This window comes from Carettochelys insculpta, chromosome 6 (genome assembly GCF_033958435.1).
Source record: "Carettochelys insculpta isolate YL-2023 chromosome 6, ASM3395843v1, whole genome shotgun sequence".
In the NCBI taxonomy this organism is placed as follows: Eukaryota; Metazoa; Chordata; order Testudines; family Carettochelyidae; genus Carettochelys; species Carettochelys insculpta.
This window is the reverse complement of record NC_134142.1, coordinates 74,497,685-74,520,179: the sequence shown is the minus strand read 5'-3', so window position 1 is coordinate 74,520,179 and position 22,495 is coordinate 74,497,685. Positions and strand designations below refer to the sequence as shown.

General features: G+C 41.0%; 1 protein-coding gene across 11 annotated transcripts in view; it reads left to right on the top strand.

Moving 5' to 3' along the window:
- The window catches only part of TEAD1 (TEA domain transcription factor 1), a 349,065-nt gene that overhangs the window by 226,477 nt on the left and 100,093 nt on the right, over positions 1-22,495 (top strand). For 3 of the 11 annotated variants that reach the window (XM_074997346.1, XM_074997355.1, XM_074997344.1), the window contains 7 exons: positions 4,720-4,784; positions 8,479-8,541; positions 8,631-8,693; positions 19,157-19,168; positions 20,257-20,391; positions 20,591-20,637; positions 21,686-21,747. In XM_074997346.1, coding sequence (XP_074853447.1) covers positions 4,720-4,784; positions 8,479-8,541; positions 8,631-8,693; positions 19,157-19,168; positions 20,257-20,391; positions 20,591-20,637; positions 21,686-21,747 — 447 coding nt within the window. The remainder of the gene's footprint in view (positions 1-4,719; positions 4,785-8,478; positions 8,542-8,630; positions 8,694-19,156; positions 19,169-20,256; positions 20,392-20,590; positions 20,638-21,685; positions 21,748-22,495) is intronic. The other 8 variants (XM_074997351.1, XM_074997347.1, XM_074997352.1 and 5 more) reach the window with 5 other exon arrangements.

The window sequence follows — 22,495 nt, the reverse complement described above, 5'->3', positions numbered from 1 at the left end:
AATAAGTGTGCTTACAGACCTGAATTAAACAAATTATTTAAGCAGGGGTCCGTGCAAGCACTGGTTTGCTTAAAGTTATGTACATGCCTAAGTATAGGTTGAACCTCTGTAGTCCAGCACTATTGGGACCTAACTGGTGCTGAGCAAGAGAATTTGCCAAACCCTGGGAGGTCAATATTTTCTAGCACATTACTAACACTTGCACTATTTACTTGGCTGTTCAAAGACATTTAAGGGTAAATTATAGATAAATAACACTATAGAACACTGAGAACCAGGACTCAAAGAAACTTTATGGGATCATGGAAAACTTGGGCTGTGTCTACACTACAAAAATAACTTTGAAGTTGCTTACTTCAAAGTACAATTTCGAAGTAAGCAACTTCGAAGTTGAGCATCTACATACACACAACTTTGAAGTTACAACTTTGAAGAAGGGGACTACTCTATTCTTGGGAATGAAGTAAAGACTTGGAAGGGGGGCTCGAAGTAAGAGAAAATGCATGTAGACTCTCTGCTGGCTACTTCAAAGTAGTGCCGAACTTCAAAGTTAGTTCCTAGTGTAGACACAGCATTGGCTGCAACCATGATAAGTGGTCATCCGTCTAACTAAACTCATACTGAATTGTGGATTTTGCCAGGTGACTAGACTAGACAGATTCAACCTGTGCCTTGCTGAATCAGGTCAGAGCTTTTTTTATTGGAGGATTTCAAGTCACTTGTTATTTACACTCATACCCTGAGATACGCCCATTTGGGCTATGAGAATTCACATTTATGAGTAGCTTGATTTAAAACCACAACTTCACCTTGCGAGGCATTTCCTCAAATTTATGAGTGCCTCAGTGGGACACAGACACCCTGAGGCAGGAGAAAGGCTGCGGCTCCAGGAAACAGCTGCCTGCAGCTGCATCTCACCCGGCGGCGGTTTCCTGGAGACCCCTGCCCAGCCTTTACCTGTAGCTGGTCTGGGTCTCCACCTCATCGCTGCAGCAGCGGCACACCCCGGTCCAGCCAGGAGCCGTGGGCTCCCAGGTGCTCCTGGGAGACATGGCTGCTGGGCACACAGCCCATCCTGGCCCTGCCCCTGCCGCTCGCCCTCCGGGTGCCTAGGGGGCCGCCACCGCCGCCGCCCACCCTGCACAGCTGTGCCTCAGCTGTGCCTCTTGCCACCTGCCTGCGGTTTCCCGGAGCCCCCAGCCCAGCCTTTACCTGTGGCTGGTCTGGGTCTCTGACTCCACGCTGCAGCAGCAGCATGCCCCAGCCCAGCCGGCAGCCATGGGCTCCCAGGTGCTCCTGGGAGACATGGCTGCTGGGCACACAGCCCATCTTGGCCACCCTGCCGCCGCCACCCGCCCTGTACAGTTGTGCCTCGGCCGCTAGTGGTGGGGCCTCTCTGCCACCCAGCCCCGCATGAGTCCCCACACAGGCCTGCACGGGTCCTCAGCCCCTCAAGCAGCTACCTGGCTTTGTGCCCCCTCCCAAGTGCTCTTTGATTTCCATTCCCCTGTCCTTGCACTTGCGACAGCCCCCCAGCTCTGCTCCCCAAGCTGCACTACCAGGAGGACTTATCTGAGCTTCGCAGTTGTATATGTAGTTGGTGTGTGTTGCATTGAGTTCTCCTCTCAGAGTACTCATGGTTTGATAGTTTATAGCAGTGATAATCTCATGTATCATGTCCCCTAAAATAAAGAAAGTGCTAAAAAAAAAACCAAGTAATGAGCTAGAAAAGCCAAAAAAAAGACAGAAACGCCATACCTCTAAGTGTAAAATTGGATGTGATGAAGCGTATCGATGAAGGACAGCGTAACAAAGATGTGATGCAGGCACTCCATTTATCTTTGTCTACTGTGCGTACTATCTACATGCAAAAGGAAAAAATATTGAAAACTGCTGAAACTGCTGTTGGTGGTGCAAGTTTAACAACGTTGTCTTTGAGCAGGCACCCCATTATGCAGAAACTTGAGATGCTTTTGTTGCAATGGATAGAGAATTCGGTGAAACGCCACATGACTCTTAGCTTTCTTCTCATAAGAGAAAAGGCGCTATCGTTTGAGCGATTGAAGGCACAGGCAATTGAGGAGGGTGATGAGACAGCCAAGGATTTGAACTTTAAAGGCAATAATGGATGATTCAACCGTTTCAGGAAGAGGGGACTCTTACATAGCCTCAAGGTTACAGGTGAGGCAGCATCTGCCGATTTTGCAGCAGGCAGTGCTTTTCCTGAAAAGCTGAAGAAAATTATCCAAGAAGGTGGCTATACTAACAAGCAGATTTTCAATATGGACGAGACTGGCTTGTTTTGGAAGCGACTGATGTCTTGTACCTACATCTCCAAAGACGAAAAGCAAGCCAAAGGACATAAAGCCTCTAAAGACAGGTTAACATTGCTTGGTGGCAACACTGAGGTCAAACCTTTGCTCGTATACCATTCGGAAAATCCACGGGCTTTGAAAGGTATCAATAAGATAAGCCTTCCAGTGATTCGGCGTTCAAATAGAAGTGCTGGGTGACTCAGCAAGTGTTTCTAGACTACATGCAGAGTTACTTTTGTCCATTCATCGAAAAATATTGCAAAGACAATAACCTAGACAACAAAGCACTTTTAATCATCGACAATGCTCCAGGCCATCCAGCAACAATTCTTGATTACGGTAGCAATGTTCAGGTTGTATTTTTGCCTCCAAACACAACATCTTTGATACAGCCGATGGACCAAGGTGTCATTGCTACATTTAAGGCTTACTATATGCAGCTTGTGATGAAGTATCTCGTTGATGGTTTGGACAAGAGTGACATGGTGATGGTCAGGGAATTATGGAAAAATTACAACATAAAAATGGCCATTGAAAACATAGCAACTGCTTGGGACAAAGTGACAGTGAACACTATGAATGCTGTTTGGAAAAAAACTTCTTCCTGAGGCTGTGCATGGCTTTCAAGATTTTGAATGCGTGAACAAGATGGTCTGTGATGACATTGTATAGCTGGCAGCGAAAGAAGGTTTTGATGAAGTCGACATTGAAGATGTGCAAGAGGTATTGGAAGCTCACTCTGAAGAATGGACGGATGACGAGCTAATTCAACGAGAAGAAGAGTGTTTGAAGGAGGAGGCTGAATGTTTGAAAGAAGGGAAAGTCGACAAAGCAGAAGAACCAGTAAAAGAATTTGGCACGAAACAGTTATGCAATTTGTTCTCCATTATCGATAGTGCTTGTGCTTTGTTGGATGAAAACGATAGCAATTTTGAAAGAGCTTGGAAAGCTAAAATTCTCATGAGAGAATCGATGGAATGTTACAAACAATTGTATGTTAGAAAGGTGCGAGAAGGCAAGCAGACAAGTATTTTATCGTTTTTTCTTCCAGCCACCCCTGCTATTGCTGCTGCTGGTACTTCTGCCACTTCTGAACCTCAAACTTCAACCTTTGGCATCTCTCGTCCTCCCATTGCAATGGAAGAGGAAGAAGAAGAAGACGACAACATTGACGATCCAGAAATTATGGAGTGAGAAGAACTCAGCCACTCTTCATTCTCCTCACCTTTGCCTTCATTTTCTACTCCATTCACACCAATGCCACCATCACCAACCAACGAACAATGACTCTCCTTATAGTCTCCGTCACCTCATCTTACCGCCTTTCTGCACGATGTCAACTTGTTCACTGAGTGTGATATCATTTGCATTGTTTTCATTGATTTATTTTGTCTTTACTGTTCTGTTCTTTTTTGCATTAAAGGTTGAATTACATAAATATTGAGTATCATATGTGTGTTTTGTTTGTGAGTGTAGTCTTAAGTGTATGGTGCATAATAGCTTAACAAGAGTAGGTAAACAGTCATATCATGGAGTAATTAATGAAGGGAAAATGCCTTGTTAGGTTGTGTTATGATAACTAATGTTAACTGTTGAAGTAACTGTGTTCATTTTAATGGGATTTGGTGTTGTTTTTGGCATAAATGGGTTTAAATTTTGGGGCTCAGGAACGCATAAAATTTTTTCCCATTGAAATTAATGGTAATTACATTTTCGACTTACAAGAATTCACCCTAAGAGGAGTTTTTCAGGAACGAATTACCCTTGGAAGGTGGGGGAAGACTGTAGTCATCCCAAAACCTCAGGAAAGTGCACACATTTTGAGACTCATTTTAAACACATGACACTGTTAAGGCCAAAACGTTCATACCTGAATTCCAAAAGTAAGAGACCTGAAAAAGACACTAGATTTTTGTCTTGGAAGCTGTAGGGGCATTAGATCCTTTGGAAAGCATTTGCTCCTTTAGCTGTCCAATTTTATAGACTCACATTTGAAAATGTTGGCTTATGTGATTATCTAAACCCACAGATCAGAATTTGAGAAATCCACAGCAAGCAACAAACCTTTCCTAAAATAGTGTGAATCAAGGATTATAGTTACTAAAGACACAAAGGAGCAGCACAGCTATACCACTCTCTTCACTGTCTAGCTGAGGTTTCCATTAATATGTCTACAGGGCACAGTAGGATTGTATTGTATTTATTGTAATGTTCTGTGTTAGGGAAAGAAAAGCAAATGATAAAAATATGGATGAATGTCCTTCTATAAATGAAAATTAGATTATATGAAAATAAGATTATACCCACATCTGTAGAATTTGTATTTTTAGATCATACAGTTTGATAATTCCATTTACAGAAGTGTGGCTGTTTAGCTCTCATTGTGAACTCTTCTTCATTTCAGGTAGGAACGAATTGATAGCCAGATACATCAAACTTAGGACGGGGAAGACACGGACCAGGAAACAGGTAAAACAACCCAGTTGGAAAGTGCATGTCAGAGAATGATGAAACATGGCATTTTTGGCTGTAATGGCTGTTGGTGATTCACCTCTGATGAGATGATGCGTTGATTTCACTGTCATGATTAGGTATGGGCTTTTTAAAAATCCATATTATTTTGTTCATCATTTCAGTGGCCCTATATTGGACACTTTCCATATGAATCTCTCTACCTGTGTAGCTATTACCTTCCAAACAAAAGAGTATTTTATAGGCAAAATATTATTATAAGCCATATTAATTATTGCAACACTTGCATATAAAGAAAATTTAATAATTGTTTTCATAGGGTGAATAATGGAACAATTAATTGTCTTGCCACTTCACCTAAGCAAGAAAGTTACTTAGCCATGGATATGTAAAACAAGTAATGAGTATTCAGAGGAATGTTTCTATTCGCGCTTCCTATTCGTGGTCAGTGAAATAGAGTTGTTTCCGTAAGAGCTATGGTTGCTGCTGTTCTGTAAGATTTTGTTCATAAATAAGTCAACATAACCTTTTTTCAGAAGCTTATCACATGTCAGTTATCACTAGATCCTTTATTTGTTCTATTCAGTGTTTAGGCATCTCACAAATGGACACGCAACTATTGTGTAGTTTGAGTTGAAGTTGCTAAATTTGGTTCAATTTGCAAATTTCTGTGGACTTTTTCTTCTTTAACTTTGAGGCAGACCTTCCAGATTTCCTTATTAGTGTGTGTTTGGTGGAATGGAGAGAACGGGAGGAAAGCTTTTATGCAGGCTTGCATCTTTTTTCCCATGATGAAAAGTAATGCTGATTCAGCATAAAGCAAGCTGCCCTGCTGCCATTGCTTGTATTTACAGCGTGTTGAATTCAGTGACACTCTCCCTCGGGTGATATTCTTTGTCAATTAGGAAACAATATGAAGTACAAGAGATGAAAAAAGCCACAAAGAGAGAGAGAAACTGCAATTCATAGAGAGGGAACAAACAACACAGTGACAAGGAAATCTATAGCAAAAGACTAAAGCTCCAAGTTCACCTTTATGATACTTGGGCAACCCCCATGAACTTGAGTTGCACAGGTGTGACTCAGAACACATTGCAACCCAATGGTTGCACATAACAAAATCCTCAGTCAGGGTATATCAGCCTAGCTCCATTTGTTGTTGATTTTCAGACCAGAAATTCTGGCGCTTGAGCTCTTTCTCTCTTTCTACACACACACACAATACATCATGCGTATATTGTGAATATCCTGATACACTTTGAGTCTCACTACTTTGCGAATCAGCAAATTAAAATTAAAAATTTAAATTACAGAATTTTTCTTTCAGTGGAACCTTTAACCTTCAGTATGAAACTGAAAACAAAAATTAACGTGTGAAACTTGGAGAACTATCAACCTGCTTACTAGTCTGAATAACTGCAGTCTCTCATTCCTGGGCTTGCTTCATTAAGAAGCCTACTAAAGTTGGCTCTTAGGAGTCAGAATTTGTTTACATATTGCAGCATGTTTTTTTCCTAACACACATGAGTTGCTTTAAAGTACTATGACACAAGGATTTTTCTAAGTGATTATAATAGTATTTCCTTTCTCCCTCCTTTTATCCATTAGGTCTCTTTAGGTACAAACCAGTTCAAGGGTAGGAGCTGTCTCTTACTATGTGTATGTAGAACACTCAGCACTGTGAAGCCCTTAGTTCAGATCTTAGTTCAGTTGTGTAGGTGCTAATAAAATACAAATAGTACAGTGGTAGAGAAGTTTCTCTGGCAATATTTTTTGTTGTTGTAGTTTATAGTAACTCCTTCAGCTTCCACTTAGATTGGTTGCTCAGCGACTTGACGAGATTTAAAAAAATAACTGAGTTCAGAAAAGTAACAGAGAGAAAGCCATGCTAGTCTATACCCTATCAAAACAAAAAGCAGTCAAGTAGCACAAGCTCACCTAATAAACTATTTTGCTAGTCTTTAAAGTGCTACTTGCCTGCTTTTTGTTTTGAGTTCAGAAAAGAATTAAATATCTTCATGGAGGGTAGATCAACCGTTGGCTGTCCAAGGTGGTCAGCACCATTGTCTGGGGAGTCCCCAGACTTTTGAATGCCAGAGGCAGGGATTGGATGACAGGGGATGGATTAGTTGGTAATTGCCCTGCTCTGTTCATTCCCTCTCAAGCATCTGGCCCTGGCCATTGTTGTTAAGACAGAATTGTGAGCTGGCTGGATCATTGGTCTGGCTCAGGTTCTTATTATTTAACCCATTATCATCATCCCAACAGATTTTAACACATACTTGAGAAAATATGAATGCAAAACATAGCCTCCAATCCCCCACTCATCAATCAGGCAAAACTTCCAGTAAAACTGATGTAGTATGGGATAAGTATCAGAGAGGTAGCCGTGTTAGTCTGTAGCTTCGAGAACAAGAAGTCTTGTGGCACCTTATCGACTAACAGATACTTTGGAGCATAAGCTTTCGTGGGGAAAGACCTACTTCATCAGTTGCATGAGTAGGGGGGATGGTTTCAGAGGGGTATTTAAAGAGTGGGGTCCCAGTAAAGGGGGAGGGCCAGAGCTGACAAGGTTTATTCAGCAAGGTGGAAATGTCCCAGTATCAACAGTACTTATCAAAAGAGGGAAAAAAAACAAGTTAGATCAGATAGGGAGTTGTGAGCCTTTGTCAGAGTCTAAGGCTCACATCCCCCTGTCTGATCTGACTTGTTTTTTCCTCTTTTGATAAGTACTGTTGATAGTGGGCCATTTCCACCTTGCTGAATAGACCTTGTCAGCTCTGGCCCTCTGTCTTACTGGGATCCCACTCTTTAAATACCCCTCTGAAACCACCCCCCCTCATGCATCTGATGAAGCGGGTCTTTGCCCACGAAAACTTATGCTCCAAAATATCTGTTAGTCTATAAGGTGCCACAAGACTTCTTGTTGTAGTATGGGATGAAGTTTTATGCTTGCACATAATTTTCATTGATAAAGTTCATGTGAAGATTGTGGACCAAATTCAGTACCGGTATAAATTGACTTCAAAGGAGTTGCTGCACTTATTGTGTTGTAGAAATATGGCTGATATTTATGTTATAAAGAAATGCAGTATTATTTCCCTACTGGATGTCAATATGTTATCAGTTGTTAACCAATGTTGCACTATAAATGAGCACAAAATGCAAACTTAGTCTAATTAGGTGAAATCATAGAATGTGATGAATTATTAGTAATATTTCTTGATGCTGTGCCAAATAAAGTCTCTCATTAAATGATGAATGCTAGAAGGACCTGATCCTGCAAACCCTACAAATATGGTTAGGTCTTACTTATGCAAGAAGTCCAACTGACTCTCTGCATGAGTAAAGACTTTGGCTGGATTTATAGAATTTGTAACAAAAGAGAAAGTAGTCCAAGCCTACTGCTGAACAGTGTCAGTGGCTCTCTTCCGTAAAAGACTATTTAACCTGATAGATTAAACTTTTTTCTTCTTAGTCAAGTCATTGCAGTGGTGGCCTGTGTTGTTAATGGTTGGTGCTAAGTACTTAGAATGTGGTATCTTTAACAGCAGAGCTTACTGAGGATGAAAATAACTTCCCCCCACAAAAAAAATGTAATTTAAAAGAGATTTTAAATTTGATTTCCTTTTTGTTTTTCTTTTTCTTTTCCTTCTTCTCTCTTTTTTTTTTATAAATCTGAACAATGTAGGTGTCTAGTCACATACAGGTCTTAGCAAGAAAGAAAGTTCGAGAAATTCAAGCCGCCATTAAGGTACGTTTGGCTTGCCCAATTGTAGGGGGCTTTTCATCTCCATGGTTACAGGCTTTTCCTTTGTTTTCCTCCCTTCCCCTACCCTGCAGGTGTCTAGTCACATTCAGGTTCTTGCCAGAAGGAAATCTCGTGATTTTCATTCCAAGCTGAAGGTATGCGCTTTTCTGCTTTTGGGCTTGTGGTTGCTATGCATTTCATTTCCTGTTTTCCATGGTGATTGGTGAATGCCTGGTGCTGTAATTCTTGTAACCTAGTTTTCTTGCATGTGGTAGCTGTTTATGTTTCTTTGTGTTTAATCTTTGATTCTGCACTAGCATCCATATTAAAAATTTTAACACTGTCTAGATTCAAAGTGACCCACTCTTTTGTAACTATTCAGCACATAAACATGATTGTTTTTAACCCATTAGTTTTTTAACAGTTTAGTGCTAGATTGTTAGTGTATTTAACTAAAGGAAGGGTGTTTTTTGTGCACTTGTACACAAAAAACATTTCCAGAATGGTGACTGGGATTGTGATTCTTTCTTTTCTGTTCCAGAATGCTTTTAGTCTGTGCTTTTGAAATGCTTTTAAGAATACTTAAATATAGATTATTTACTCTAAGAACTAGACGATATAGTTATTTAGATTGCTTTGAAAACTACAGACTGAAATTTCCACAGTACAGTCTTATATAACTTTAGATAATAAACTACTGTATATGGTTCCCTGAAGATATGCTCTTTTTAAAGTAAAATATTTACATTTATCTACATTAATTTTTAGAGAGTCTCAATCAGCATCATGTTTGGGGAATATTAATATGTTTGTTTAATTTGACTTGATGAATTGTATATGTCCCCATTTTTACATGAAAGATCTACCAAAACTAAGAGAAACCCCTTGGAAATGTTTAATAAAGATCTTTGCAAAATTTCCGAGGGAGATCTTGTATTACATTTTTCAAGTTGCCTGATATTACTTAGAAATCCAAAGAGGTTTTATAGTTGTGTGATTTTTTTTTCTGTTCACAAGAGGCAAAAGCAAATTGTAATTTTTGTTTAATTTCTTCCCCTTCCTTTCTGCTGAATTGTTGTGAGTTGTCCACCTCTTCCCTTCCCCCCCTCATCCCCAGGGCTATGACTTAGAACAAATCATGTTTTTGTTCTAGCTGAAAAGCAAAATATTTCATAAAGTAATTTCACAATACAAAGTGGTGAGTGCTGAGGAAGCTTACCACAATCTTGGAACTGTGATATGTAAATAACAGACTGGCTATATAACGGGCCTACTTGATAGAAGCATTTGGTTTTCAATGTGCAGTGGGCAGCATGCTGGCAAGCTTCTATGGCTGTGGTGGCTGGCTTTTTAGCTGCACTGGCTAAGCAGTTGGGGTTGATGAAGAACTAAGGCAACTTAAGCATACTGCTTTTTAACCAAGGGTGCAATAATACAGACAGATGCAGCAATTTAGGCCAAAAATGATCTAAACTGGGTGCTTAAACTTGGTACCTAAACCCATATTTAAGCATCTGAATAAGTGACCTGATTTTCAGAGGTGCTGAGCACCTGAAGCTGTCATTGACATAGATAGGAACTTTGAAAATCAGGAAACTTGTTTAAATACCTAACTATAGACCTAGGAACCTAACTTAAAGATTGGCCGTAGTGTTTGGAACACTTGGGGGGAAAAACCCAAAACATTTGTCCATAGCCTAAAATATTTTAAAATATGAAAAGACACTTTTAAAAGCAGAATATTCTTTATTACTGCACCTGCTGTACAATTTCTACTGAAGCTTTTCAAGGCAAGACAAAAATCTTAACTACAATGATACCTAAAAGTTCCCGTTTGTAGTTGACTTTCTGTCGGAACTTACCATAAACTGAGATTTTAACAGTGTCGTACTAAGGCTGTTGTTTTTAAGGATCTGTGTAAAGAAGGCACTGACTACTCATACAACAATTTATTATGTAATGATTTCTTTAATTCCTACACTCTCTGAGCCATCTCTGCAGAATGATGGGTTGCAGCTCTATGTGAGCTAAAGAACAAGCAATGGACCAGTGAAAATTAACCTGTCCTTGTGGTGCTAAGAATTCCTTTGACATTCAGGCTCAAGGCTCACTATCTCTGCAGCCCCACAGAAGGCAGTCACTTCATGTCTGTGGAAGAATTACATAGCAAGGATGGAGAATACAATTTTTAAAAGACCAATTTCAATTTTCACTATGAGCCCTGTGGAAGGGGTGCTAAAGGAAGGAAATGTATCCCTAAGAGGGACAGTTCCCTTCACTTTCTGTTTGCTCCATGGTGGAGAAATTAATTGCTACCAGCATGTTGAGGGTAAGAGACATAGCCAATGCTCTGCCAATTCCCCACCTAACTGCGTCAAGGGAAGTATATATGCTGTAACCAGAATACTATCCTGCCCACATGACTGACTTCTAGAAGGAAGTGACACAACTTGACACCTCTCTTCGAACTCCTTTTCCAGAAGTGTCCGGCATGTTGAAGAGAAGGAGGTAGAAGGGCAAATCCAAGACTGTCCAAGCCAGTGGCTTCTCATTGCCATCTTGTTGCACTTTGGCATTTCTGTGTCTGTGACATGGCTCCTGCTCTACCTGCACAATCATCTCTCAACACATGATAGCTGCCCCTTCCCTCTCCCTCCTGCCCCAAATGGAGGAGCTGAAGTTTTGAGGAAGGTGATACAAGAGCTCTAGTTTCAATGAGAAACACATCACTCAGAAAAAGGAAGAAGCTGACTCTTTTTGACCTTAGAAGAAATCTCACTCCTCTAGATATTTTGTATTAGTAGAATTACCTGCTTTATTAACAAAAGGTCTATCTCTAACCACCCATGCTTCCCAAAATATGCAAAAATGAGCCTAGAGCAGGGGTGGGCAATCTGGTCTACTAGGATTAGTCCTTGTTGGGTCCCCACATCTATATTTACCTGTTCCTCTGCAGGTATCAGATGCTTGCATCTCTTGTTGGCTGCTGACTACCATTTGTAGCCAATGAGAGCTGTGATTGCCCAATACCTGGGGAGGCACAGGTAAATAGAATAGCAGCAGTCCACCAAGGACTAATCGTGGTGAACTGCTGCTTTTTTATTGCCCACCCCTCGCGTAGGGAAACATCATTTGTTTGGGGTGAAAGAATGATTGGATGCTTCTTAGCATCCATGATTTTCCATTTCATTGTCTATGCTATAATAAAGACAAGTTGGCTGACTTGACTGCATCCTGCTTATATAAATAAATATTCTTTAACCTGTTCTTTCTCATTTTGGCTTGCATTCCTTTTCCTTAATTGTTAATTTTGTGTTGTGTATCCCGTCACCTTTAACCTTTTGCAGTGAGGACTACCTCAGCTTTCTTGATATCATGAGGTATTAGCTTTCCTTCCCCACTAAGTAAAGGACCTGCACTATCTTGCCATTTTTTTTTAATTTAGCGGTATTCTTCTTGCTATCAAATGTGCCAGATATTGGAGAAGAGCCATTGACCTCACTCCACCAGCACCACTCTGCTGCCACTGCCATCATTTGGGCAGTTGGCTCCCAGCCCCACTGCTACTGGCCCCAGGCAGCCAGCCCCCAGCCCTTCTGCCACTGGCCCCAGGATGGCAGCCAGGCTCCAGCCATACTACAACAGGCTATGTAATAGCAGTCAGCCCCAGCCCCAGCTGCTGCTGCCCCCAGCTGAGCAGCTCAGCCACTGACCCCGCTGCTGCCATCACCACCACCAGCCTGGGCAGCTGACTCCAATGACACTGGTCTCAGCATGGCAGTCAGCCCCTGGCTCTGTTGTCACTGACCCTGCAGCCGGCCCCACAGTTGCTGCCTCAACCCTCTTATCACCCCAGCCAGCCGGGCAGCTGGTCTCTGGCCCTGCTGCCATCCATCCTGGCACAGCAACCCTGCTGTTGCTACCAGCTGAGCAGACAGCCCTGCAACCACCCTGGCCCTGCAGCAATCACAATTCTGTATATTCTGTATGTGCATGTGCTCTATTAACTTTTCAGATAATGCAGCTTTTACTGTATAAGGGTATATCTACATTACTTCAAGGATCAACGCTTAGAGATTGATCCACCAGTAATCAATTTAAGGGGTCTAGTGAAAACCTGCCAAATTAACCGTGGATCACTCTCCGGTTAACCCTGTTACTCTACCCCAGATGAGAAGAAAAAGGGAAGTCAATGGGAGAGTTTCTCCTGTCAACTGCCTGCAGTGTAGACCCCAGGAGAACTTAATTTAAGGCACAACTCCAGCTATGTTATTCACGTAGCTGCAGGTGCGTATCTTAAGTTGACTTTCTCTGGTAGTGTAGGTGTAGCCTAACTCATTTACTGCCATAGCCTTTCGGATTTTCTTCCTACATGCTTGCTCTATTCTTTATGTACTCCTCCATAGCAATCTGTCCATGTTTTCACTCTTTGTAGGATTCCTTTTTGATTTTCAGGTCATTAACAGAGTCCAGGTGGAGCCATTTTGGCCTCTTATTAGTTTTCCTGTCTTTTCTTTGCATTGGGATAATTTGTAGTTGTGCTTTCAATATTGTCTCCTTGAGAAATAGCCAGTTCTCCCATGGAATTTTACCTACCAGTTCACTGCTTTATTGAAGTCCATTGTCCTTATTTTGCTGCTCTTACTCCTCTCCTTCCTTAGAATCATGAGAAAGAGAGGAGAAGGAATTCATCCGATTTCCTTTTGGCCAGGAGTTCAAATACTTTGTTTTTGTTTGTTTGTTTGTTCTCTGGCATCTTAGCCTCCCCACCCCCATCTTTAAAATGTTTCTAAGGTTATGGAAGTCTCATGGAGAAAGAGGCAAGAAAGGGTGGGATAATGATGCCCGTGGAGACAAAACACAGTTCTTCCTCATGATGGTTCCTCTCACTCAGGTAAAAAATGCTGCAACCCATCTTTCTGGATTGATAAATCTGAGATGTAGTAACGACTTGATCGGGTAAAAATTCTGGTTTCCACTCTACATGCTAATGGTGAACTGAACCCTCACTCTGCATTCAAGAAGAACTATTGAAGCCAGTGGGAGTTTGACTGAATAAACAGCAAGGATGCAGAATTCAGCCAAAGTCTATATACCAGAATCTACTCCTGTCTTTGATTTTTAGATATTCCTTCATAATGTAAGATTAATAAAAGAGAAGCAAAAAAGACACATTGAAATGCCTACAGTTCACACATATTACATGTTTTAAAATCCATTATTCTACATTCCACATTGAAGGATTAAAAATATTGTTGACAATTATAGAATGAAGCTTTACACTTTTTAAATGAACAATAATAAAAGCCTTGAAAAATTGCCTTTGATGTGAATGGAGTCTTCAGCATTTTGAAATACAATAAGATGGATTAATTGCCATTCATTAGGCAGTAAGTTGGGACAGCTTATACTGCACATTCTCTTCTTGGCATTAGCTATTGCCTGGCTGAAACAGCCAGCTTTTGTGTTTACTACTGTCTTCTCTAATAATAAGCAAATTGGAGAGCAGTGCTAGAAACATTCAAGTGCTCTCTATCTTTTGTCCAGAACAATTGTGTAGTTTCTTGATTTGTTTATCTTTTTGAGCTACAGCTAATAATTGCAAAGATTATTTGAATCAATACAATATATGAACAGAAATAACATCTGCAAAATTACTTATTAGGAAACTATTTTATGTCAGTGCCTGATGTTATGTGAACAAATTGTTGTTTCTGCTTCACCACATCATATTTTTCTCTTTCAGGAAAAGTTTTGTCTTTTTAAAAAATCATTTGATAGGTCTTAGGGCCTTTTGAATTCACATGATCTCTTTTTGCCCTTAATTTTCTTATATCGTAGATTTGTTTTTCAAAATCTGTCTAGTCCTTGTGATAGCGAAAGACCTATTTATCATTCTAGGATAACAGATCCTTTTTCTTTTAGTAAAACTAGCTTAAACTGGTTACTCTGCTGTTTATGTTGGATTAAAAGAAAAGCAAGCAAAAATCAAAAAAAACCCACTGGTTATGTAAAACTTGTTTTACCTTATGTTTCTTTTAATGTGTTTAAATTTGTAATTTGATGTAAAATGGACGATTCTTGGGAATTGGTCTCTGCTGATGTGACAGTGGTCCACATTCCAAAATAATGTGTGCAAGATAAACCCCAGGGGTCTGATTCATTAAAATTTTATGTTTTACCATGTGTTATAACATATGTAGTACAGTAATACAACAAGAGTTGATAGATACTGATACAGATGCACTCCCTTTCAGGGGTGTACTCTTTTTTGAAAGGTCAAATGTGGTAACCCTATTATAAGTTTTATAAAATCATTTTGTGGTAGATTCTGACAATCTATCTCTTGTGCATGTGGGCATGCTCACACACACATACATACACACAATCTCTCTAAAGGCTTACACCTGCACGTTACAGAGAGTGAGCTACAAATTGCAAGACAAAATTTGCACTCACTGGAAAATCTGGAAATTTCGTTAGAATTACAGATTTTTACTGGTATGACTGAGTTCTAAATCTAGTTTAGTGCTTCTGAACATATGTCACAAAGTACAAGAATTTGGTAACGAGAGAAAAGGAGGAAAGTATGTTTAAAAGTGAAATCCATTATTTGCTTGAATGTCATACTAGCAGCAGCTATCCTATCAGAGCTCATAAATTAAGTAGGCACAGGCCAGTTCAGTACCAGATGGGATTCATCCAAAAAATATCCTCTTCTGAGTCTATATTGAACCAATAACTCAGCATAGCACGTGAAAGACACAGTCATATTCTGAGACAAATTTACCCCAATGTAAAAATGAGTAACTTCATTGACTCCAGGAGGGCTGTTCCAAAGGTATACAACAGGGTAACTGAGGCACACTGCCTTTGATAAGATATAACATCAAGGTCCTGATTCATTAAAAATCCCATGTCATTTTCTGTGAGAGTAAGCCATGTACCCTGGCCATATTCCAATGTAGGTAATTACTGTAATCTGCCTAAGTTCCCCCTGCTATTTTAATTAGATATAGTATTCTTCGCTTACTGCCTACACTGTTCTCAGTGTTTCTGTGTACACAAATAGGAATAAGGGGTTTTGAAATGTGTGGGGTCCTTTAGAAAAGGACCCTGTGTAGATGTGCCACGCATGATAGAAAGCAGCACTTTTGAAGTGCTGCAGCTGCCATTATGCTAATGAGGCACTGTATATTCATTGCAGTGCTTCATTAGCATATCCCAAAGTGTGTCATTAGCATCCCCCTTTTGAAAGGAAGGTGCTAGTATAGACATAGCCTTTCTGTGTTTCACCAGAAGTGTCTGAATTCTGTTGGCAGATGAAGTGATCATTTTTATATCAGTTATGCAGGGTTGCTGTTGCAATTTTTAATTTATTTTAAGTGAGCTATGGTAAATATGGTCAGTGCTTCATCTTTTGATCCAAGTTAAAAAATGGACCTTAAAATGGAGAGTTTTGGAAGACTAGTGTCTTGGGCCCAATTTTATAGGCATCCATCAGCTTCAATGCTTTCTGGAGCTTTATGTTCTCAGGCCCAATGGAAACTGGAGACTCCTATCTACTTGTATTTGATTTTGAAATGAAAGAGAAGTTAAGCCAAGCAACATTTTAACTCTGGAAAAACTTTCTTTCTGACCATCTAAAAACCTGTGAAAGACCAGAGACTCAAGATCATATAATAGGGGCAAATTCTCAATGAAGCCACACGAGTAAACATCAGCTGAAACCTTCTGAAAACCTTATATAGACATTTATAAATCTGTCAGATATTTGCTGTTGAGGCTATTCTTGCATTGCCCATTCTGATCTTGTCTTCTTTCTGCCTTGCAGAATTCACAATGAAAAACACTCAAAGGCTACGTCTACACGTGCCCCAAACTTCGAAATGGCCATGCAAATGGCCATTTCGAAGTTTACTAATGAAGCGCTGAAATGCATATTCAGTGCTTCATTGGCATGTGGGCGGCCGCGGCGCTTCGAAATTGACGCGGCTCGCCGCCGCGCGGCTCATCCAGACAGGGCTCCTTTTCGAAAGGACCCCGCCTACTTTGAAGTCCCCTTATTCCCATCAGCTCACAGGCATATTCAGCGCTTCATTAGCATGCGGGCTGCTGCGGCGCTTTGAAATTGATGCGGCTCGCCGCTGCACGTCTCATCCAGACGGGGCTCCTTTTCGAAAGGACCCCGCCTACTTCGAAGTCTCCTTATTCCTGTGAGCTGATGGGAATAAGGGGACTTCAAAGTAGGCGGGGTCCTTTCGAAAAGGAGCCCTGTCTGGATGAGCCGCGCGGCGGCGAGCCGCGTCAATTTCGAAGCGCCGCGGCCGCCCACATGCCAATGAAGCACTGAATATGCATTTCAGCGCTTCATTAGTAAACTTCGAAATGGCCATTTGCATGGCCATTTTGAAGTTTGGGGATCGTGTAGACACGGCCAAAGACTGAAATACATTGCTACTGCAGAAATGTGGGTGCCTCTGGGATGACATGCAGAGTGTTCAAATGCACATAGGAACAATACATTTTATTATTCTTGTGTGTGTATAGATACACACTTAGCTCTTCACAATCAAATATATTAAAAAAAATTACCCTTTCTTGTCCCTCCATAGTAACTTAAACAAATATGATCTCCAGTGAACAGCCCCTGCAACTCATGAGCATAAGGCATATCATTAGTAAAGGGTATCTACCTCCAAAGCAAAACATGGATGCTATTTTTGGACTTTCTCCTCCAAAGTGCAACTCCTGTAGGAAAATATAAATCTTTAAAAAAATTTTTTTCTGTAAAAGTGTGATTCATTGTGAGTTTGAGCAATGCCCAGAAAGGCTTTTATACCCAAATAGAGCATTTGACTACTTAATTTCTAATGGAATTTGTGACTACTTAATTTCTAGTGGAATTTGCTCCTCTGTGAATCTGAAACTCCATTTTGCAGCAGCAGGCCCATATGCACGACTTTCTAGGATGTGCTTTGTTTTGTAATTGTGGACCATCCCTGCAGTTCTCTCCCCACCCCGAATTTTCCAGCTGGCCCTACCCCCTCCCCCACTCCAGCTACTCCCCTCTACCCACCCCAGTTTGGCCCCCTCATCTCCTCTTCCCCAACCCACCGCCCACTAGGCCCAAACACCCCACCTCCTGCTCAGCCCAAGGACCTTGTTCACCCCACCCCCAGTCAAATTGAAACCCCTTCCACTCAGCCCAAACCCTTCCCCCCAAAGCTTTCCTCAAGGACCCCCTGCTTAACCCAAGGCTCCCTCCACGGCCTGCTCAGCCCAAGGACTGCACACTCTGCTCAGCCTGAAGATCACTACCTCAACCCCAGCTTGGCCCAGGGACCACCTGCTCTTCCCTGCTTAGCCTGGGAAGGGTGGATGGCCTGGGTCAGGACCAGAGGGCAGATGGCAGCAGTAAGCACAGGAGATTGCCTCACTGCAGCCTCCTTCTCCCCAGCACTCACCTTTGCCTCTCAGCTTGCTGAGCCCCACTTCTCCACATGCTGCTGGGAAGCCTGCAGCCACCCAGTGAGGCTCAGTGGGATGAGAGGGTGGTGATCCCCTATGGCTGCTGCCACCTGCCCACCTCCTGCTTCAATACGCCCTGGGCAGGCTGATCAAAGAAAGGGGTCAGGGTGGGACGGAGCGGGGAAGAGGACAGTACACTGAGGGGGAAGGTGCATTTGTACTCCTCGCACCCCTGTGTGTATGGTCCTTAGTAGAACAATGTATATTTGGGAACTTGAAAGGAAGCCCATGAATTGGCCACACTGTTCTTGTGAAGGAACTAGATATGTCATAACTAGAGAGGAGACAGTTCACGTAATTGTTGGTTCTTTTGAATCAACTAACTGCAAAATTGCTGTGCAGGTTGTGCCTGAATAAAGGCTGCAGGAGTGGGTCCTACATCTTTATTCACCAAGGCAGAAATCACATATCTTGTGTGAGGGTCATATAATATTTTTAATAGAGTTTTCAGTTATGGGGGTTCCATTTCACTCTGCAGAACTGTCAGTGAAATCAGCATTTTGAACCAGCAGATCTCTTAAGACCTCAGGGGCATCAGAGTCCCTGTGTCCCCTGCACAGCTGACCCACTGTCCATTTCTCTGTGGTAGCGTGGCTCTTGTGGGACCTATGTTGCTCAGCTCCTTCCTCAGTGCAGGAGCAGTTATGGATGGGTCCACAGATGTTAGTACTACTTTCAAGAAGTTTTAACACTTGATTGGATTTCTGCCTGTAAAACCAGGGTGTGGAAGGGAGAAGCAACTCCTCTGCTCCACCTGCAGTCAGGCTGCTTATAAACCAGCAGAGGCCAAAATATACAAAGGAGCTTCCATGGATCCCAGCGGCCATGGAAACATACGAAATGGCTAAGATCTGCTACCCAAGATCAGCTACTCTTTGCGGTGGAGAAGGGCATCTTTACCTGAGTGTTTTTTACTTTTCTATCTTTTGGTGAATCAGACCCTAGGTGAAAATTAATTTCTTTGTCCATTATATGTAATATTGAGCACAACACTCTTCCTTTGTCTCTTATTATGCTGTGAAGAATCTTTTTACTACAAATCTGTTATACACAAGCATTTTAACAAATTGTTTGTTGTTGTATCCAGGTAACAAGCATGGTAAGTATTTTAACTAAACCAGCATTATGTACATTAACTGTGCTTGGCAGATTTTTTTTTTTGCTAGCTTTTACTGTATTCTCAACCTATGCTGTTTCTAAAGGAGCTGTTCAAAGGAAGAAACTGTTCACCTTTAATACTTCTACATATAAGCTTTAGCGGGAACATATGTGCACCTTCATGTACCATATATAAAAGCATGAGTCCCTTGCTAGTATGCATGCTAGTTTGCTTGTAAAAATAAACTTGCCTGTGATTGCTGTAAGTCATGGACCTAAATTTTAGCATTTATTAATACAGTATTTACAAATGAGGAACCATGATCTGGCCATAGAGTAAGAAAATTTACTATGTGCCTGTTTTTACTGTCCTGTTACATTCACTTACCTAAATCTAAAATCAGACAGGTTTTTTGTTTTGTTTTGTTTTAAAGTCAAGTTTCTTTGCTTGAAAGTAGGTTTCTTTGTTGTCATTTTGGAAGCACTGTAAATTATTAATGGAAATTTCTCAAACTGGAAGTTACAGAATGCATTTCCTTGTTTTTGTGGTGATCTAAAAACACATATATTGGAAACCAGAATTTGTAAAGAGAAATAATGCCCAGTTCACAAATCAATGTAATTCTCTATTCTCCTTAGAAGTTTTCATTATTAAGAGCTAATTTTCTCAGAATCACATGTTTGAGCTCAGCTCTCTTAGATCCCAGTCCTCCCAGAGTCATATAAGACCTCTACTGAAGACATAGTTTAGATGAAGTCAATGAAGCACCACATTTGCAAAGGGATCTGCCTACATTGACCTGATTTGCAGAATTTGGGGAACAGTTTTCTCTTTCAGAGTTCTCTGCTGCATGTCAAGAGAGCAGATTGAGAAAGTTCTGTTCCCCCAAACATCTCTGAGAAGAGATTTTTGCTTTGAGAAAATTCAAATGTATTTTTGCCTTCGTGCTGTATTTTTCTGCATGGGTTTTTGTTTGTTTGTTTTCTGCGTCCTTTTAAGTTTGGCTTATGTGCTTGTAGCTGCACTCATTTAATGGGTATTGTTGTGCCAAATATTTTTTAAGAATCCATATAATTGTTATGTTAAAGGATCAGACTGCGAAGGACAAGGCACTCCAACACATGGCAGCAATGTCCTCAGCTCAGATAGTATCAGCTACTGCTATCCACAACAAGTTGGGCCTGCCAGGAATTCCACGTCCTACATTTCCTGGTGCACCTGGGGTAAGTGGTTAACTGACACCAATAACACTTTTATTACCAAAGAGATAAGTAGGAAATAAAAAGTATGTCAATGGATTTATGCATACATTTTACTTACATCTTTGTTTGCAGAGTAAATGAATCATTATGTGTATAAATATATGACATGATTTTACAAAGAAGACAATTACAAAGTTGTTTTTCCCTCCATCCACTCTAGTTTTGGCCAGGAATGATACAAACAGGCCAGCCAGGATCTTCACAAGAGTGAGTCTGAAAAATAAGAATTATGTTTCATGCAATGCAGTATGTAACTAGTTAGTGGAATTTGCTGCTAGTGGATATTATTCCAGAAAATACTTGGCATGATTCTGTGAACAATTCTGTGATTCTAAGACAATTCTGTGAACCCTTGCAGTTACAATAGCTCCTGAGGCTCCTGTTAAACTGTTACAAGAAATAACACTTCTTATAGCAGAAGATGAATATCAGCTTAGGGCAATAATTTTTCCCCTTTCCATGGTGCAGAATTGCAGTAAGGCAAGTGTATGATAGTGTACAATACAAATCTTAATTAATTCATTTTAATATATATAGCACATGGTGGGGAGCTAGGAGAAGATGGCTCTGAAACATATTTTTCTGTTGGGCAGGGAATGACCATTTCTGGATGAAAAGCCTAGTCCTGTTCAATGGGATGTGAAGCTGCATGACACCTTGATAACAGCCTTGTAAATCTGATGTATTCATCCCCAGCCCTACAGGAAAGGAATTTGCAGAGCATCCTTCCCAGGTCTCTTTATAGGCCTTATCCAAAGCTTACTGATGCCAGTGGGAGTCCTTCTGTTAGATTCACTGGGCTTTGGATTCACAGAAGGCCAAAAGCAACCATTCTGATCTATCCTAACTCCAGCCGCATGTGTATTGGAACCTATCTGACTTCCTACATGTTGTGTATCCAGTGATTCCTGCAGTTGAGGGAGTCAGTGTCAACCTGCTTGCAGCCCCATCAGCACATAGTTGAGGCCATATGGCAGCCTCAGGTCTGTAAAGGTAGTTTTAGACTGTGTAGATGTGGCCCACATAACATAGAGAGCTGCATATGTGGCCCACAATGGTAAATAGATTGAGAAACACTGACCTACGTGAATGCTGTCAAGCCCACTAATTGTTTGTTGACTATCTTTAAAATATGACAACTAGGAAGGATATATCTGGATGCATAAAGATTATTCACAATATATGTCCTTGTAGTATATAATTAAATGAACTGTAAATTACATAGTATGTGATTTTGTGTAACAATTTATTCTAGTGTAAAGCCATTCGTTCAGCAGGCCTATCCTATTCAGCCAACAGTCACAGCTCCCATTTCAGGTAATTTTATTTTCTAGCTTCCTTTAAACAGAGCTGAATTGCAGAAGGGAATGCAATGAATATGTTGTGTTAATTTCTGAGCCCATTGTATCCAGAGTCTCATATCTCCCTAACAGACATCAATGGGCAAGCAGTTGAATAATTGTGAACAAAAATCTCTGCTTATGTAGGAGAAAGGGATTCCTAATCCCAGGCTTGTCATACGTACTACCAATTCCTGTGGCACTACCGTGTATTGCCTGACGGTATTTCATATAATGCAAGAAAATGACTTGTGAACATTATAGTGGGGAGTGGGTTGCTGATTGTAATTTAAGGGCTAAATCTTGCTCCCCTGGCTTATGGGAAGTAAATCATGTTTACTTATAGTCAGAGCTAAAAACTGTAACAAAATAATTTATATTCAGTCCTACAGGTATGAAACATGTCACTACTGGTACATACCCTATCGGTCATTCTCCCCTTCCTGAGCATCTTGTGTTAAAAGCCAGTGCCACCAAAACTCTGCTGCTCTAGTTACTCCATAGCCTTATACCTCAGAATAAAAGCAGCTGTGCTGGCCCAAAACTGTAATTGTGATCTTTCCCCTGTGTGTCATCTCATTTCATTGCTAGTTCCAATAATGGGCATTCTTGCTAATTCTTGGAGTGCTGGTTCATGCCTGTTTGAGTTAGGTGTGTGCATGTGTACAGCTGTCAGAAGGTTTTCCCTAGCAACTAGCCAACCACTCCAGGCCCCTGGAGTGGCA